The sequence below is a fragment of the Pungitius pungitius genome, chromosome 14, assembly GCF_949316345.1.
Source record: "Pungitius pungitius chromosome 14, fPunPun2.1, whole genome shotgun sequence".
Classification (NCBI taxonomy): Eukaryota; Metazoa; Chordata; class Actinopteri; order Perciformes; family Gasterosteidae; genus Pungitius; species Pungitius pungitius.
The window spans coordinates 8,482,545-8,502,333 of record NC_084913.1 but is presented as its reverse complement, the minus strand read 5'-3'; the positions used below and the strand labels follow the sequence as shown (position 1 = coordinate 8,502,333).

The window sequence follows — 19,789 nt, the reverse complement described above, 5'->3', positions numbered from 1 at the left end:
CCGGTTGCTGTCACTCATGACTGTTTGTGCCAGGATGCTGCAGAGAGAAAGCGAGAAAGCGATATTCAGTGTTTGGTGTGAGCATTTTTATCAGATGTAGGGATGAAATACTTGAAACCTGCAGGACAACAGCTACAAGTGGTGCTGCAGATGTTGCTGTCTGCATTTTGTTATGGACCATGGTTATTTTATGTTCTTTCCAGGTATCTGGCTCCCTCTTGTGTTTAACGCAGCACACTGCTAAGACATTGCGGCTTTTAAATGCGTTCAATTCTTGCCTTGTGTTCCTAATAAAGCACATTTATTAATGTCGGTCACAGGTATCTTTCAAAATAGTCATTTAAGATGTCAAGTAAAGCCAAAATTGATGCATGGTTGAAAATATATATTCAAATAATCTCTTTATTCATCCTATATAGTTGAACACCACTAAAGACAGTGATAGGCGCACACAACGGGCATGAACATATGTCAGTTATATAGAGGAGGGAAGAAACTTTCCTAGTAAAAATAAGACAATTTCCTAACTCATTGTGACAATGAAAGTACATCCAGAACAGGAGAAATAAGACGGTATGTGCCAGATTGACTTCTTTCACTTGCTATTGATGTTTTATTCTGTACAGAGGGACAATTTGTACAAAATTAATCTAGATATATAACACTACATGAAACAAGATAAATCATATATACAATATTAAATGAATCCTATAGTACAGGTCACACAAAAAGGACACTTTAAATTGTCATGTTTTGGAAATATGTGAAATTAAAAATATCTGCTAAGATCCTGCAGAAAGAGAACAAGCCACCGAATGATTCTTAAATCATCTCTTTATCACGGACAACTAAAATAAACTTCAAACATCTCTTGACTCAAACTAATAAAATCTATAAAAAAAACATCTCTCCCGGCAAGCCGGATTGTTTCAGAAACGCAATGAACTGGACGACCAAAATCAGTTGGTGAATGGCATTCCTCCAGGGTAAAAGGTACATGTTTAACATGGTAGTTTTAATTTACATCTTTTTGCATTCAAGCAAATACAGTATTAATACAGTTCACAAGCCAAGTCACAATGTCAGTTTATTATCAGCTTCTGGCATTTTAGTGGCCGTTTGATACCAGTCTGTCTCAGAACTAAATAAAACCTGACATCCACGCTACTTAACCTCCAGAGTCGAGACAGAGAAATACAACACATCAAATATGAAGAAATCTAGCAGACCTCCTACGTTTAAACAATGGTACTGACTGGAAGATGTTATCCTACTTTTAACAGTCCTCCCTGAAGAGGATCCCCACTCGACAAGACAACTAAAATGAGGAATAGTGGCACCAAACAGGCCACGCCTTCAAACGTTAAGGAATTCATCTTTTTGATAGCTTTCATGTTTTGTATTAAACATTTAATGTCAGTATGATTACCAGCACTTAAATTTAATAAATTAATATTTATCTTTAATTAAAGGACATTACAATTTTAATAACATAACTCTTTAGCTCTATTAATAGTCACAACACCTCCCTGTTCTTGGAAAAGAATAAATGAATGAATGAATCAGTGAGTAGAATTTGTAGGTGTCGAGATGCTACAGATCTGTTCGTCCGAACCCATTCAACAAAAACAAAAAAAATCTGTCAATATATTTCCTTACAGATAAAGATTTGACAGTAATTATATATATAAAACCCACCACTCACCTTAAATACCTCACACTCATCTCCTTATCAGTATGCAGCCGGTGTGCGCAACTGAGGGCCCCCCCGTGCTTTATTTTAACTCTGGATAGTTGCTACGGCAACAAAAGGTAGCAGACACCCACGGCTTTCACTCAACTTCATCATTAGAAACAGCAAGTACCATTGTTTAAACTGTCCAGTCATCACTATGGTCTGGTTTTCAAATATTGCCAATGAACTTAAGGAGAGCAAGCATATAAAAGAGTTGCATATGGCACAAAAGAAAAAAAAATGGAAAGTGTCTGGTGTCCACAGGACAGCTTCCTCTTTCCTCGCCACCTTTCCTGGACATTGCAAGGCTAAGGACAAGTCTCAGGTTGGTCTGGTGTGCTAAACTTTAATAACCCCAAAGAGCCTTTCAAACACTGACAAAAAAAATTAAATAAAAAGGCAGGTGTCCCTGTTGAAGTCAGACAAAAAAGAAAATATATGGAACACAACAATCTTGGCACGGAGAAGAGATCTGTTAGATTAAGCAAACAACTCTGAAAAGATAAAACAAATGACAGGAATTTCTCATCTGACCGTTCTGATGATTTTGTCCCATTTGACAGAAAAGAAAAGAAAACCAAGTGCGGAGACCGAAAGACAACAGCGAGTCACATCCACCGCGTTGGGAATGAAGGAACCAGCTGTCCCGCACACGCACTCCCAGGTTCCACATTTACAGCGAATGCAACGGGGGATGGAAGGAGAAAGCAAGTCAAGAAGAACCTATGGGGGGGGGGATATAATACGGGCAACAGAATCAATGTGACGAGGGCTAAAAAAGAAACGGCCTCTCCGAATAAAGAAAAAAACCTGAGAAAGCAGAAATCTGAGGGGAGGAGACATCCGCACTGGGGAAGCAGGAATGAAGGACAACGGAGACTCCTTGGTGGGCTGCGAGTGGGGGGAGGCGTGGATTTCCCCACATCGCCGGTGTAATTCGGGCGACGAGAATTTCCATGGCTGTCGAGGGTCAAAGGGCGGGGGGGCCGTGGAACAAAGAGTCGGCAGGGGGCGGGACCTAGAGTCCATCATTGGTGGTCAACATGTCTTCAGCTCTGCGGTGGGACTCCAAGGCTTTTGTGGTGTAGATATCCTGAGGCAACTCAGATTTGCGTCGCACCAGATGCCGCTCTTTCCGCTGGTCATGCTGCAACTGTCACATGGAGGAGAACCTTCGTTAGAACGTTTCACATCGGCGTCTCCGGTCAACACGCTCTGATCACGTCTCTGAGATGAAGCGCGGCAGCTTTAATTTACGGAGGAGCACCTGGGTAGCCAAGTTAAAACATGGCGTACTGAGCCAGGCATACTAGGACGAAGATACATACACACACACACACACACACACATTTCAGGCCTTTTCATGAGCCCCCAATAGTTCATTATAAAATAAAGACTTTAAGTTGTTAATGCTATAAACACATTGTGACAATTCCAAGAATATATATCAGTGATCAGATTTGTTTCCACATTTTAAATTGTAGGTTGATTTATAACAAAAAAAGACTAATTTATATAGCAAGTATATAATTAGAATACATTTTAAAGAGCATGTAGCGGTTGCAAGCTTTGGTAGCAAACAGTCCTACTAAATTAGAACAAAGAGAAATAGACAGAAATTCAGGTTTACCTGAGTTGCGCCCGCCTCAACTGTCTTTTTTAACCTCTGAACATCTTCTATCAAAGGGACATCCGTCTCCATTGCTACAGGACTATTGAGGTCAGAGGAATCAACATACATAAAGAACTATGTTGAAAAGAAAATAAACACAAAAAGGATGGAGAAAAGACTTTATGTTGCATGCAAAGAAGAATGAATCAAGAGGCTCTGAGTGGATTCAAATATGTTATTTAGTGTTAATCCGTTCCATATGCCTTGGTATGAAAATGACTGATCACATTTTTACTTGTGATTTATTGGCATTGAAGTGTTGATTATGGGAAAGCAACCGTGTCAAACAATGTTAAGACCATCAGTTGCTGACTGCATACTAGATATTTTATGGCAGATTAATATTGCAATGATTACAATTTTGAATTTGTTGCACTCTGTTGTTGCAAACTGAATAGTTTAACCTTTTGGGAATAATGCTTACTCACTTTACAGCCAAGAGTTGGATGAAGAGTTAATACTGCATGTGTCGGTCGCTTAGCACAAACATTGTTAACAATGGGAGACTAAAATCAGAGTGAATAAGGGCAAATCCCAAAATGTCAATCTATGCCTTAAATGGCCGACACTGAAGTAAAATTCGAACTTCAGTGGAATACTAAATACAGTCAGAGATTTCTGAAAAGTCACTCTTTGATTCAATCAAACATTCCTTTAGGGAGCATTTTAGAGCGGTCTGATTCAAGCATTCACCACAACTACACACGATCTCACCAAGCGCTTTCCATCTTCAACAGTAATGCTGGAAACCATGAACAACCAATTCAGAATGTGAATAATATGACTCCTTAAAGAAGGCGTGTAACATCTGGCCAAGATATCCAAAAAGTAAGCCATCATCAGCAGAATGTTCACCTCATTGTGTAAAAGAAGTCTACGCTCTTCAAGAGATTAATGTCCAACATGAGAGGACAAAGAAGTAGAGCCGTTTACCACATCCTGAAAGTACGGGGTCTGCGATTATATTTATCGGATTAAATCCAAAAGTGGCCGAAACAAGATGACGACTCGTGGTTGGTCTTTCCAGCCGGGGGCCACGAGGCTGTTCTGCCAAGAGGAGAGCGAACGCAGGTCAGCGAGAGGGACCTTCAGTTAACAGTTGTCCTGACTTTGGGCCGGTCGACCCGTGGGGGGGACCGGCCCCAACTCGCCCGGTTTGTGGCCCGCTCCCTTTGATCTAATAAGCATACTATCAAACTGGCACTAGAGCCAAAGTTAGTGCACAAACACAGATGGATAGCAGCTATCGGGCCAAGAGTTATTTATGTCGACTGGATTTTGAGTGAACTGTCTCGCCCTATTCATTGAGGGCATCTGGTCAGACGTTACACATCGCAGCTTTAACGGGATCAGATGGAAAGTAAACTACAAGTCAACAACAAGACTGGCTTATTGAAAACAAAGAGACATTTCATGAAGCTGCGTGCTGCACACACACACACACACACACACACACACGGAAGGAGAGATGATTGCAAACACTGCTCACCTGTGGATTTGACTTGGCGAGGTTCTCGATCTTGACCCAGGCCTCTTCACGTTCTTTTGACTTTGCCTTCTCTCTGTTAAGCAACAAAAGCTCACGTCATTGATCTGTTCCGCTCCACCGATAAACGTGAAACCAGACACCCATTCAACGGCTTTGTTAAGGCAGACTCCGATTATGCGTCACTCAGACATCTTTGTAAAAAAAAAAGTCAGACTGAGTGGGAGGAGAGTCCTACTTGTTTTTCTCGGCCCTGAACTGCTGCGTGCAGTCGTCAAAGAGCTTCTGATTCATCTCCATGAAGAGCTTCAGAGCATTGTAGATGAGGCCGTGGATGGTCCTGTGAGCGCAAACACACACACACACACGCCTGTCAAGACCCAATAAGCTCAAGCAACATTACTGTAAAGCCTGAATTTGTTTTTTTTTTAATGAAAAGCAGTCAGCATGACACTTTCCAAAGACACAAGTAGAGCTTGTTTTGGAACTATTGATTGAAAAATGACTTGATTAGTAAATGGTTACTCTTCAGTTGATTAGCCAACATTTTGGTTGTTCAGCTTTGTTGTGCACTAAAAGCACCAAACGTATTGCATGGACAAAAAGGGTGATCAGAAGAAATAAGAAATGCATTCAAGGTTATGATAAACATTAGAAAATGTATGCTAGATAACTTATGATGTATACATACTACTTGTATTTTTTTAAACTGGAGAGTATGTTGTGTGACCAAGCAAAAATATCTACACATACTTGAGAGATATCACTAATGTGAGCTGCTGCGTCACACTGGTGTTACATGCCGTGTGCAGCGCTCTGAAGGACATTAGCGGGGCCCGTGTGGAAATACGGCGTGCGAGTATCTTACTTGTTCCAGTGGGTCTTGGAGTTGCGGTACAGCGCGGGGAACATAATAGGCAGAATCTTGGCTGCGTTGTCGCTGATCAGACTCATGATGTACTCGTTGTTCCAGTAGTACAGCGCTCTCTCCGCCACCTACACAAAACACCGCAGTCAGGCACATGGTGACGACGACGACAACAACAACAACCGCCCGAATAGTGTCCCACGTCGCGAAGGGACGGTTTGCGATCGCCCGCTCGGTTACCTGGAAGTGTGGGCTGGACACACACTTGGCCAGCTGCCTGAAGAGCGGCTCCTGCACTTTAACGAACTCAGAGGGCTCGATGACGTCCAGGATCTCCTCCAGCTCGTTGAGGAACATCACTTCCTTGGGACTGTGAGTCTTTGGCCAGTACTTGAGTAAGGCCATTACCACCTGTTGGGACGACGGAGAGGGAAAATTATAGTACGTGTCCTACCCTTCAGGTAGGACAAGGGGAAAGCAGCTTGAAGGGTAAAATGTCCACAAAATACCAATTTAGCCAAAAGGCTCACACTGGCTTCTCATTTTAAAAATGTTCTTTTTTTATACATACCGGCTCAGTGAGAGTGCTGTCCTTTTCCAAAAACTGCACAACGCAGTAGGCCAACTGCAAAACAAATGGACAAATAATTTTAAAAAATGTGAGTTTACCGGAAGCCAGTTAAAAGTAACACAGTGGGGGGGGGGACGTCGATGCTTGAGGGTGACGCAACACAGTTTCTTGACTAAAGCTGCTCATCAGAAGACGAGGCGTCCTACTCAAAGCAGGTTCGGACAGGAATATTTAAAAAATATATAGGACTGGTAAATAAGTGATGTGCTATACGGCTCCCTTGCCGTACAGCTTCCCAAAAGCTTCGTAGCGTTGCCCAAACTCACCTGTGGATGGTAGACACTGAGGGATTTCACTTTGTGCAGAGGCAATAAAACCTTCAACAGAAAAATCTTGTGCTCTTCCTTGAGTGGTAAGGCAAATCCATTGATTATACTGTGAAAGCACAAATGGAACCGGTTAGAAAACGTAGTCTGGCATGTTGTAACAGCTTGTATGCAAATAAAGTGGCTGATAGTTTTACCTTCAGGAAGAAAAACTAAATGCAATGACGCGTCATGGTTCAAATAAACCCTTTGACGGTCATGTAAAAAGTCACTAGAGAGCATAAGAGCTACAAACAGCTGTGTCAAGCCCCAAAGCGAAGTCCCATACCTTCCAAGTATTTCCAGCAGTTCAGCTATACCATTATGGTGCTCCGTTTCATAGATAAATCTGTAAGGCAAAGCAAAATACTTAGAATCCAATTACTGGACAAGGTATATGATTTATATGTGGCCCATCATGATAGGTATGCATGTGTTAAAAAGAAGCAGAGTAGAAGGAGACCCGCACAGACCTATAGAAAATGTTATTGATCTGTTTCCTGATGTATGCTCTCAGCCCCAGGAACTTTCCATAAATCCTGTGCAGGGTGGTTTTGAGGAAGTCTCTCTCTCTGGGATCCTCACTGTCAAATAGGTCTAGGAGCTAAAATACAAGAGAAGTGAAATGTTATTATATAAAAATTACCATGGAAGTTTGAGGAAAAAAAATGTTCCTTTCCTACCTGCATTACAAATTTCTGATCGATGTATTTCTTGGCTATGTTGGGCTGAAAGTCGGGCGATTCTAAAAACCTAAGAAAAAATTCATAGACGAGCTGCAGCAGAAACAAGGAGGAAAAAAAGGCAATGACTGATGAGACGGAATTAAATCAAATTGACACATTGAAATTGAAATTACACAATTCAAAATATGATACAAAGCAGAGCTCTTTTTATAAATCTCAGAAACAAGTGATTTGCAAACTTCGGCCACGTAGGGAAACTCCTCCGGCTTCACAATAATAACCGTTAATAAACGTCTCCCTGTTCTCGGGAGGATTTCATGATTTAAATGTCAACCTGCAGGTGTGGCCAAGCCGCTTCAAGTGTCGGCTCGTCTTCCTCTGGATCAAACTCTGCGCCGGTGGGGTTGGACGAAGGAGGCAATGTTCGGAACATATTCACCGCAAACTGGAAGAAGAGGAGCAAAAGAGGAATGTTTATTCCCCAGGACGGTACACTACTCAAGTTACATTACTTTTGCTGCGGTGATAAGCCAAAGCTTAAAAGTTTATTTTGGCGACCACACAAATGGCAATAGCACTACGGAGAATCAGTTACAAGGGATTTCCACAGACTACATTTTTTTTTTTTTTAAAGGCAGAAGCTTCCTGTCAGAAACGTCCCCGTGTTGAATAACGGTTTCCAGTCATGAAACTAACAAACAGTGAAACCATTTCGATAGACTGGAGCAGCATGGCAATGAAAATAAATAATACATTTGAACTCATTTGGGGTTAAAAAATAAAAAGGACAAAGTGTCCTGATAGGCGTTCAAAAAAACCAAAAGAAAAAAACTTTAGGTTCATGTTAAACCTAAAACCCTCCTTGCAACTGCCCTCCCAGGGTTTGCCCAAAATAATCCGTGTGTCAACTGACTCCGCTGTGGGCTGCGATTGGCTGGCAGGCACATCATGGGACGGTGCAGGTGGCACCGCTCACACACTGGGCGCCTTGTTCGAAAAGACTGGCTACAAGGTAGATGCACTATCTGCACTTCAATCCAGAACAAGCTGTGAAAAGTTACTCCACCATGCAAACACCACAACAGTTATTTTACAGGCTTTGATGACAAACTGAGGATTTGTAGCCTGGTAGGATGTAGCCACGTTAGCAGCTTCATTTCAGATGTCTCTGCACTCTCACGTCTGCGACCAAGTCATCATATGCTTTAGTCATAAACCAAACACTTTGACTCAAAGGGAAACATTTTAGACATAAAATCTCGCATTAAGCCGTTGCAAGAGTTGACGGATAAAATATGCATCTTACGTGTTTTTTTTTCTAACCCCCACCCCCTCGCTCACTCTCCTTTTTGGCTTTCACAAATCATTTTAAAAACAGGCCTCCTGAAAGTCAGTTCTTGGAAGAATTGGACATCCTCCTGTTCAACTTCTCTGACATCCAGACCGAAGTCATGGGACCTCTTACTCCTACTTTCTTCTTTTGCACTCTCACTCAGTCCCTCTGCTACTCACAAAGCCGGCAAGCACCATGACTACATGCTAACCTCACTGTAACTCTCATCTATAGCAGGTTGCAAATCGGCTTATTTGATGAAATTGCACTTTGTTTTTTCTAGTTCTTTTGAGTTTGTATCCTTATGGTTGAATTGCACGTATTGTAAGTCGCTTTGGAGAAAAGTCAGCTAAATGACATGCAATGTAATAAAGAAAGAAAGAAAGAAAGAAAGCCAGCCAACCAACCCACCCACGCCCCCCAAAAAGCCACATAAAACCGGATGACAAACAACACTCCCAGCAGCTTATCCCCATTCCATCCCTCAAACGAATCCCTACTACTACTGACCATGTGCACCATCTCCGGGTAGATGGGCTCTGTGATGACGTTCCTGTTGTGGGTGATGTACTCCACCATTTCGCTCAGCGCCGCCCTCTTCACTTCCTTCCATTTCAGGTCGCTCAGCGGGTCGGACAGGAAGTCAAACAGAACGCAGCACTGCCGCAGCTTTTGGATGAAGAGCTTCTCCTGCTCTGCGGGGGCCACATCTGAGGAGACACAGAGGGGGGGCGGGGGGGTTATTGTGAGTCCAGAGAATGTCCGAATGGGAGATAAAGGCCCGGCCAAGCTATGCAGAGGTGATGAAATAAGCCGGTGGGGAATATAGTAAAACCGAGACATGTTCAAAGGAGGTCACAAGAGGAACTGTCAAGGACGACAGTTGAAGCAGCAATGCAGTAGGAAAAAGTATCGGGCAACAAGAGCTGATGAGGAGGGGCAGACGCTACACAACGGGTAAAGTGCACTGAGTGAAAGGCTGCGATGGTTACAGCCCAGCGTGAGAAGGAGGACAGAGAAGGATTTGGGAATTAAGTGACTGGTCACAGACCAGCCATTGGTGGTTTGACAAATTCTTCTGTTCTTTATATTTCTACCAGAGAAGCACTCAAGAAGAGCAGCGGCTCACAAACAAACAAACATCTCTGCCAGCGCTTCACACATGACAACACAGAAAGGAAAACCTCCATTGCGGTCACTTGAAAACCCGACGATGCTCAAGTGGCGCAGCAATAACAGAGCGAGACCATAACCATGTAGTTATGCGACCCGACTTTGATCTTGCTTGTTTCTTTCTGGTTTTCAAGACGTCAGCTGCCGTAAAAATCAGATACGATTCAATTATTTATAAAGAAAAAAAGAAGTAAATCAAGACCTGCAAATCTATTATTCACATGGTTACTTTATATAAGGCCATAAAGGGAGGCTTGAGCATATCGGGTCATCTGCTTATTGAATTTCTTGCACACACACGGCTGGATGAGAAGATTGTCAACTCCTCACTCATTTGTCCTTTAAATATGAAGCTCCGAATAGTGTATCCTTGCATGAAGACTGGAAGTAGTGGAGGAGAACTGGCCTCGTTCTGTCAGAAGGGTTACAATCTGCCAAGCATTATCTCTAAAGTTTACTTAGTGATACGAACCCACAATACACAACTGTTTGGCGTCTTGTGACAGAACTCAGCCAGGTGGGCCGGTTTCCATATCCAGCCTTTATGCATGCTAAGCTAAGCTAAGCTAACAGGAGCCTTATATTTAAGGGAAGGATGCGAGAGTTGTAGTGATTAGTAAACAGATGTGGTTAATAAAATGTTGTTGAAGGCCAACTATTGCTTGAAGGCCAGTAAAGATGCGCCGAACAGATTTAAACTCGGCAACTGCAACTCCATTGATCCGATGGTTCTCAATTAAATGACTATCAATTTCAGCCCAGTTACAGCTAAAATAAAAATAGGCAAAGTCATCGTGTCAACTAGCTTCTTCATAAAAACGGTGTGTGGGTCCCTTCAAATTACACCGGCAGCTGCGTGTGAGGTGGTCTCCAGGGTGAGAACGTTGCTAATGATTAACAAAAACAGAACACAGTCATAAACGATCTAGACACACATGTACCACTTCATTAGTGTGTTGCAGGTGACCACGGCTCTGTGTCTGATGGATGACAAAGAGTTAAAACAACTGATGCCTACAAACCCCAAATTACCTCTACAGTGGCTTTACGTTGAGATTTTGCTGCTTTTTCTGCAGCCGGAACCACCTCTTATTAAGAGGCCTGTGTTGTTAAAACAAAATAAATCATACCAAAAGCTGTACTTTTTTCATAGCCCATAATTAGGGAGCAGTAAAGGCTGTGGCATTAACAATAGGCTGGCACGGATGCTGGGAAGCCGTGTCTGCACATGAATGTGGATGTTGGCGCTGTGAGCGAACCGAATTAGATCAGACATGTAGACGGCATATGGCGCAGGTCAAAGGCAAACTAAATAGATGACTCCCATTCCTCTTCCATGACTGATCTGTTGGCAAAACACCTCCAATTAATGACAACTAAATTACGATAAGAGACAGAAAGTGATTAATGACATTGGCACAAGGATCAAATAAGATACACAACAAATATTGAAGGCCAACAGAGCACTGGAAGCAGTTTTATACGGAGATAACTTCATTTTGTCTATGAGTTACAACTTTCCGTCTGGTTTTAATTTGACCCGACAGTAAACAAACTGATAGATTATTTGCTAATACAATTTTGTCATAAGCAAAAACATATAGGCACACAACAAGCAGTCTACATATTTGATAATGCCCTAATTTCTAGGAATGAACACAGAAGTGACGAAGGCCAGGGAAGGGCGTACACACCCACACACACACACACACACGTGCTTGACATTCTTGCAAACAGGCAGGTTTTAGGTGAGAGGGATATCCTATTCAGACACACTTCTGCAGTGTCTGTTTCAAGTCGGGCCGTTTTATCTCGATGACTGTGAGGGGGCGAGTTTGGGAGCTGCCATTAAAAGGCCACATCCATGTAGACCGGATGGCCAAAAGAGACAGAAAAAGAGACAGAAAAAGAGACAACGGGAAGAAAAACTCTTGAGTGTCGGGACGCCGAATTAAAAACAAATGGAGGAATTCACCCAAATCGCTTGTAGTTGTCATTAGCGTCTCCAAAGAGGACACAGGTCTCAGAATAACTCGTCTTAAGGTCAACTCAGAAGTCTGAGACGAGTGGGACGGCCACAAGAAGAAAGCAGATTATGTTACCATTGACATATTGGTGTTTTACTTTCATTTCCAGCAGCAAGGTCTGTGGGCCGTGTCTCTACTGGGCAGGAGTTTGTTTTGTTTTTCCCGTCACCCATGCCGTGCACCGCTGACCGTGTCAGGCCTGCTCTCGTTACATAAGTCCGCCTCTGTCTGAGTTATAAAGTTTCGGTGCACTCCCAAAATATGCAGCGGGTCGTTGGGTAACAGATAAAGGCTCGGCGTTGTGCTCCCGAAATTGATGTTAACCACAATGTGGCTTCTATTAATGTCGCCAACAGAAGCCTTAGGAGGGGAACAAGCATGCGCGTGCACACATGCGGGTATCGTGTCTCGTGGAGAACACAAGGAGATTTATCCGAATGCTCAGAGTTAAAAGAAAAAAAAGAAAAAGAGATAATAAATAACTGGAGTCACATTGGAGACCACGGCCTCTGCTTTTCTTCTCTGTAAATGGGTCAAAGGAACAGCTGACAGGCCAATCTGGATTTGGTGAGGGTTTGGAAATCTGCTTTATCGACAGTATGTTATGATCAATGTGAACCCTGGCTGACTACTATTTATAGCTAGGCAAGGGGACAGTGTGTTGCAGTTTAAAAAAAAAAAGGCACACAAAGAACTAGGTTAGTCATTCATTCAAATCATTTTGACATTGCCTCCGGTATAGGAACAGTAAAGAAAGTTGCATGTGTTGTGCATCATTCACACATTCGCCAGCAGCTCAAAGTAATTTGTAAGATTGACTGTCCTGAGGTTCACGCTTGGTTCAAACAAGTATGCAACACAGGCCTTCATGTGTGTAGCCGAAAACACACAGAGGACGTGGGATCGAATTCAGAGGTGGCCGCGGATTCATCTGTCCAGACAGGTAGTGCAGGGGGGGACAAAAAGCTTTCATTACACTGAAAGGCCAATCTTGATCATCTTTTTCAGAAACACATCCTAAAAAACACAGTTAAACGTGGATAGTGGAGTTTCACATCTTTATGTGATGGGCGCCAGTCTAATCGTGTGTATGCACAGATGAACACAAATATATACATTTGGTTTAGTAGCGGTTTCGGTTTCCGATCTGCACTCCTGGAAGTGAACATGGAAGTAAAACCCTCCCATTTGGTGTGACTCAAACAAACCACTGAGACACATTTAGCCGACAGGGATAAATGTGCAGTGTGACGCTTCCCTGGACGTGGGACTTTTGTTCCGAAACGGGGTCAGAAATGATTTTAAAAAAAGAAGGCAGACAAAGAGGAAAGAGGCCGAATGTTCCCCAGCACAGGAGTTATCATTCCGGGGCTGCGGCTCAATAAGCGAGGAATCGATAAGCGCCCGAGGCGTCTTCAGAGGCCGCGCCGCACGGTGGCAACAGGCCGGAGTGCATTCTGCACACATTCCTAAAACCTCCCTCACGTTGATTGACGTTAGACGGAATATTCAGATTTTATTCTTGACGTCTTACAACAAAAAAAAATGTAACAGGGTGGGGAGTGAGATTTTTTTTTTTTTTTTTAAACCGCTGGGTTGAGGTGCTAGGAAGCAGGTGGAGAGGGAGGACGGTATTGGACTCCTCTTTAGCTTCCATCCTCCATGTTATAACGTTACACTCACTGACTCATTGTCACGGACTATTAAGACACAGAAACACAGCTAAAGCTAAAAGTAGACCATTCCCTGAGCTGTGACCTCACTTCCTTTGACATCACTACCCTGGCGAGGAGGAGGGGGGGAGAGAGAGAGAGAGAGAGAGAGAGAGAGAGAGAGAGAGAGAGAGAGAGAGAGAGAGAGAGAGAGAGAGAGAGAGAGAGAGAGAGAGAGAGAGAGAGAGAGAGAGAGAGAGAAGCTAGCTAACGTTAGTAAAACCAGATTTAAAAAAAAAATGTAGCTCCGCTGTCTCACGATAAAGCTCACGAGCCTTTCAAATAACCACCTCTTCAGTTACCGTCCGAGAGCTGCTGGTTCTCCCCCAAACCGCAGAAACGAGGATGTGATCGCGAACGTCCTGAATGCTGACTAACCCGAGTAGAAACCAGTGGAGGGGAACCGGAGCACAGCAACACACAGCCCTCTCTCTCTCTCGCTCTCGCCGATTCCCGGGACAATACAGGAAGAAAAAGATATCTCTTTACGTACCTCTGAAGTGCATGAGAGCCACCGGCTGAAAAGGCCCATTGGAGTTAGGTGCATCCACAACCATCCTGTCTCCGGATTTATTGCATGTCAACATCTAAACCTCAACCAGGAAGGCGATCCACTTAGGGCGAGAGGCCAGCCTCCATTTTAGCACAAAAGCAGATCAGAAAATGAAGCTCTCTGCCGCTGGAGGGAACTGGCTAGTTAGTGACGTAGGCAGTGAAGGCGGGTGCTGATTGGCTGCGGTCAGGCCGCTCCGGAGCAATGTGGGCAGAGGCTGTTGGGGGAGAGGGATGGCGATTGGCTGAGACGATGCACAGGGGGCGGGATGTGCTTTGGAATTTTTTGTGCGGCTCCTCCCCACTCACTGGTCCCTAGTGACGCTTTGAGTCAGATGTACATATCTGAGATCTGATCGACTGAAATCCTCTCCACAGTTTAAACAGTAGAAGGGTTTTCAGCAAAATCGGATTGAGGGTAAGCAGTTGAAAATAACTTATTCTGATTGCGAAATCTTTAAAGTCAGTCATATTTTTTTCTTCTGTCATCGCTTGTTTCTGGGGGGGGGGCTTCAATTTGTTGGATTAAATGAGGAGCAGAGGGACACAAGAACCACATGAGCGGCTGAGGATAGGGCCATTGGAGACACAAACTCCAGAGTTCTCCAGCAAGTCAAAAAAGGATATTTTGACAAAATTAAATGAAATACCAAGTAAATGTGAAGGCGCAAAAAATATATGAACTCAAATAAATTATTATATCCAGTTTACTTTTGGCTTCACACAATGTAGTTTGTTAGAGGTTTTTATGACTCACGCATAAAAATATCAATCATTTTGTAAGATAACTAGTGACTTAAAAATAAGCTTATATATATAATTATCTCATGTGACTCATCAGAGGAAAGACAACATAAAACCACATTCTAATCACAAGGCCGACCAGTTTTCATAACAGTGAGGTTTGACACTGTTTTCACAGTAATTTAGAACAAGGGCTGTGCTGTTTGTGCAAAGTCAGACAAGTCATTAACAACCAATTAGTGAAGAGTTCAATAATCAAGAGAGGAGGAGGAAGAGAGGTTACAGTTGCTCTTCATAGTGAAATTTGAAGTCTGTTAAAATGCATGTCAATCTTAAATAGCACATTTTAAATTTACTTGACTCCAAATTATTTCAGGTCATTCTTGCCACAGCTGGTGTTGTGACAACTTTAATTGTGGATTGCGTTTCCTCCCCCCCCTGTTTCTTGATTTTTTTCCCAGTGGTTAAGGGAAAAGGGGAAAGTAGAGGAAGGCCAAATGTATCACCGAGCAAATCAGACATGGCATTCTCTCACCGAGGGGCCAAAGCCTCCCCAAGAAGTGCCATTGCATTCCACCGCCATGACAACGGATGCCGGTGTTTTCTGTCAGCCACCACTTCCTTTCGATTGCAGGAGTTTGTACCAGTTCTAAAATAACATTGAAAGAGCAAAACCAACATCAACGTCTCACCGAGAGTTATCTGTGTAACGTGATGCATGAAATATTCGCCATTGTTGTCAAAAACATTAGAAAACACATCATCACCACATGTTCCTTCAACTACATGCTTTGTGGTTTATATTGATTGAGGCCACACACACGGTCCTGATGAGGTTAACACTCATTTGTATGAATCAGCAGTTAGAAATGGTCCCCAACAAATGCATTATTAAGTAGTGGTTGACCAGCTAGGTGTCTTTCCTTAACCCATTTTTAGAGGTTTGTGTCTTGAATAGCCTTTTCCGAAAGCATGTGGGGGATCAGAAAGTACTTGGAGACACATTTGTGGTTTTGTTCTTTCAGGGCAATTTGTTGCAAGTAAGCAAAATAAAGAGTTCATTCTTTAAATGGATTGCCGCCATAGCAACAGCTAAACTCCGATGAAAAGGCTTGACAATGTGTTACTGTCAATTGGAGAAGTTTGACTTCAAAAACTGAGTTCAGCCAAGAAAACAAAACAATTCCCATTTTCAGCCAGAGGATGGCAGCCCGGGCTTCTCCAGACCGCCTGCAACACGAGCCCATCACTAAATGTTTCACAGGCACTTGGAATAACATGCTGTTTTACCTTCTTCATAAAAAACACATTGTTGCCCGACTGACAACATTTTGGCCACAACAGCAAGTGAGAATCGATTGAAGTGGCTTCATATCAGAAACAATAAAGGGAGAAAAAAATGTTTAATATTTTATGGCAGACATTTATAAACTATTTTCTATGTTTCTCTCCCTCACAGAGATACGCAAAGCACAAATAACCACGGTTTTTAAATGAATAGCTCTCCTGAACTAAATGAAAACAACTCAAAACACAGAGAAAGATGATTAAATCCAAAGATCAATCATCACTATCAATATTCACGCATTGTGTCTCCCTCAAATTCCCATCACCTGTGGACTGCTCACCTCTATCGTTTCACTGCAGTCTCACCCGGTTTTTCCAGGTACAAGAAAAAAAAAAAGCATAGGTTGGGTTTAGTGGGTTTAGTTTACAGGAAACCACTTAGGCCGGATCCTGCCTGTAATGCCGTGTGGAAACAATGAAGCCATTAAAGATTGATGTGAATGATCAAACCTAAACCTCACCCTCGGGTCTCAGAGGGGCACAGGGGGTTTATGTGTACTGTTACTAATCAATCAATCTCCACTGACACAGGGACCATTTGGCTTCTCATCCGTAAGGTGATCGGTTTGCTGATTGGGGATTGGTTATCTAGTTAGTGATCTTCGTTACAAAATGTACAGTTCACGGATCATGTTTGGATTGGCCATACGTAACGAGTTATTATTGGATGGCCTAGATCCCACCACTGTCCATTCAGTCTGAGTCTGAGTTATCTTACAAGGTAATATCTGTGTCCTGAAGGGACAGCTGAGGATGCAGCTGATTGCACAACATCACAGATGAAGCTGATGAACAGTCTGCTTACCTATAAATGACGTAGTGAGCAAAGGCCTCAAGGTTAAAAAGACCACCAAAGATCCACCAAGGCCGTGAATCGTTAATATGAATTCCTACACCCATGAGTGCCGAAAAATACAATAAAATAAAGGTGAAATAGGCGGTTTCAGGAGAAGGAGATCGCCTTGACCAAGACCAGGTCATGACCAAGGCCCGAGAGCATGGAGATAGAGAAAAGCTCAAGACCAGCCCAATGCAAACCCCACACTGCACTCATCACATTCCCATAAATACACCCAAAACAAAGGAGGAATGCTCTTCTTTGACCGCTTTTATTGCCATCTGTAGGTCGGGATTTTTGTCATAATTTCTATGAGCAAACAATTACATACAAACCAACAATAACAAGCTGAAAAATAACTAGGCCATCTTCATTAAACACTGCTTTTCTTCCCAAATGCCTAAAATGGTCCCGTACCTTTAAGTCAGCGTTGCGCTGCAGAATTGACATACAGCACTGTGTGTTGTGTTTTGGACCTGCTTTTTGCAGATGAGGTCTTTGTGGTTCAAATGTGTCACTGGAAATGTACGGCCTCTTTGGCGGTGAGGCTGGAAAAAGTTTTACACCCAAACACAGTAGTGGTGTCGACAAAAGAATCAGTCGGTGCACAGGCGCGTTAGTGATATCCACGGTGTGATCCCAAACAAAATGTTCAAAAACGTTGATGTTGAGTACTATGACACTGACACATGAGTTCATACGGAGGAAGACATTGCAAAGGAGTTGCACCGGAAGGAAAGAGTGAGTCTCCTAGCGGAGGCGCTGTGGATTTGAGGGAGGCGTACCTGCAAGTGCAGGCAGTTTCTGCAGCTCTCTGTTAGCACTGAGGGGGAAAGAGGAAGTGCTGAACCTCTTCTCCCTCTTGGTGGCCGAGTGTGACCCCGGCTGCTTCACCCTCATCACCTGAGCTGCGGGAGGCACTTTCTTATTGGAGCCCTGCAGAAACAAGAGTCGCAGAGGAACAGCTCCCGTTACTGGGGCGGAGCAGGGGCGAGGGTGGTTCCGGCACCCAAAGGAAGCGCCACAGGAGTCACTTTACTCAAGTGTCACGGTGGACTTCAAAGGAGGAGAGAAGAGAGCAGCCGGGGGAAAAAGTGAGGAGGGGGAGGAGGAGGAAGAGGAGGAGGAGGAGGAGGAGACAAAAAGAGAGTAGGACAGGAGATGTGCCGAGGGTGTTGTGGTTAAGGTTCAAGTTCCTTTCCGAATCAGATCAAGTGATTCTCAGCGAGGCAACCCGATCACAGTCGGTGTACCGTACTGCATCAGTGGACAGAGTTGGTGACGGACCTCGGTGGACAGAATAATTGAGCAATGGAGCTGATAAAGCTGTCAATGGGGACAAATAGCAGGTCGGGCTGTCGATCAATCCGGTCTCTTCCAATCTCAGAGCACTGCACTCGACATCGCTGGTGCGTAGCAGCAATATTAAAGACAGAAATAGCCGCCACAATGACTCCTATTGTACTCAGAGGTCATGCAAGTCAAGTTGAGAAGTACGGATAGAAGAAAATAGACTCATAAGATCATGCTGAGATGTCACATGAGCAGCTTTGGGTGTAAAGACTTTCCCCCCGAAGGCCACAAAAAGGTTTGCACGGAAGCACTTGAGTCTAATAAGGTTGTGTGTTCATTATGACACCAAATAAAAAATCATGAATAAATAAATCATAAATAAAAGGCACAACAGCAAAAAAAAGTTCAATAACAAATTAAACCTTGCTTTACGGCCTTTATTGTGGTATCCTGTGGTATATTTACAATAATTAACTTATAACTAACCTTATAATTTTCCAGTAATGTATTTCTTATTTGTGTAGCAAATGTGTTTTAGTAGGGAAGTGTATAAATACTTACATCTTGGTTTTCTGCAGGGCCATTTTTGCTTCCGGATTTCCCAGATTTGCCAGATTTAGTTTCCTTAAATGAGTGAAAGCGAAAAAAACGGCACAACTCAGTATTCACACCAACAATAGTCGTTGTAATATTGATGACATAATAAAAGTACACTAAGCATCCACGTTACCTTTTCTCTTTTGCTCCCGTGAGGCATCCTCAGACGGGGATCCCCGATGTCAGCAGGTTCGGGGCTGTGGTCACACACTGACAGCAGATGCCTGGTTAACGCGTCCGGACACACACTGATGTGGCTTTTCACAACTCACCATCCAAACATCACGTGGCCGAGAGCTGACAGCATGTCCTCGGTGGCGGCATGCCACGAGTCACGTGTCTTTTAAAAAAAGAGAACAAAGAAAAAGAGATAGGTGCGTGGAGGAACAGGACCTTTAATGTTCGCCGTCGGTCTTCTTGAGCTCTTGTGGCTGCACTTTGTGGCTGCGGCCGCGTATTCCAGCACAACTAAAGCGATGTCATCAGCCACTTGTAGCACGCGGCGTGACCGCAGGAGGGCGGTGTTGTACCTGGAAAAGAGGAGGTGGACTAATGTGAAGGGTTGACCGAGCGTCGCCATGCCAGGTCATCGGGGTCCTGCAGTGCAGTGGGACTGAGCTTCCCATCTCAGCCACTAAGTACTTATTCAATAAGTCTTATTGAGGATGCACAATAAACAGATGTTGGAGTCAGGGATTATCCAGAGGTGACAATGGCTTCCATCTCTATTTGTTTTTACCTGTTGGGGCACTTTTGTCATGGCTCTTTCTTGGCTTGTACTTTTTGCAGT

General features: G+C 43.4%; 1 protein-coding gene across 4 annotated transcripts; it reads right to left on the bottom strand.

The window, feature by feature from the left end:
* Nucleotides 1-585: 585 nt before the first annotated feature.
* Nucleotides 586-19,424, bottom strand: ppp2r5ca (protein phosphatase 2, regulatory subunit B', gamma a). 4 transcript variants are annotated; one of them, XM_037486307.2, is made up of 16 exons: nt 19,133-19,424; nt 18,964-19,026; nt 17,895-18,045; nt 9,227-9,426; nt 7,718-7,828; nt 7,381-7,473; nt 7,171-7,301; nt 6,987-7,046; nt 6,659-6,767; nt 6,333-6,386; nt 6,002-6,172; nt 5,762-5,889; nt 5,132-5,233; nt 4,897-4,969; nt 3,366-3,482; nt 586-2,888 (listed from the first exon to the last, which is right to left on the bottom strand). In XM_037486307.2, exons 1-16 carry the CDS (start codon nt 19,157-19,159, stop codon nt 2,754-2,756), a joined length of 1,725 nt encoding a protein of 574 aa, XP_037342204.1. In that variant the 5' UTR covers nt 19,160-19,424; the 3' UTR covers nt 586-2,753. The 4 variants fall into 4 exon arrangements, with proteins under 4 accessions (XP_037342204.1, XP_037342205.1, XP_037342202.1 ...); XM_037486308.2 differs by lacking the exons at nt 17,895-18,045; nt 18,964-19,026; nt 19,133-19,424 and adding an exon at nt 14,122-14,309; XM_037486306.2 differs by lacking the exons at nt 17,895-18,045; nt 18,964-19,026; nt 19,133-19,424 and adding an exon at nt 14,122-14,308 and having other exon boundaries at nt 2,749-2,888; nt 3,366-3,447.
* Between the last annotated feature and the right edge of the window lie 365 nt (nt 19,425-19,789).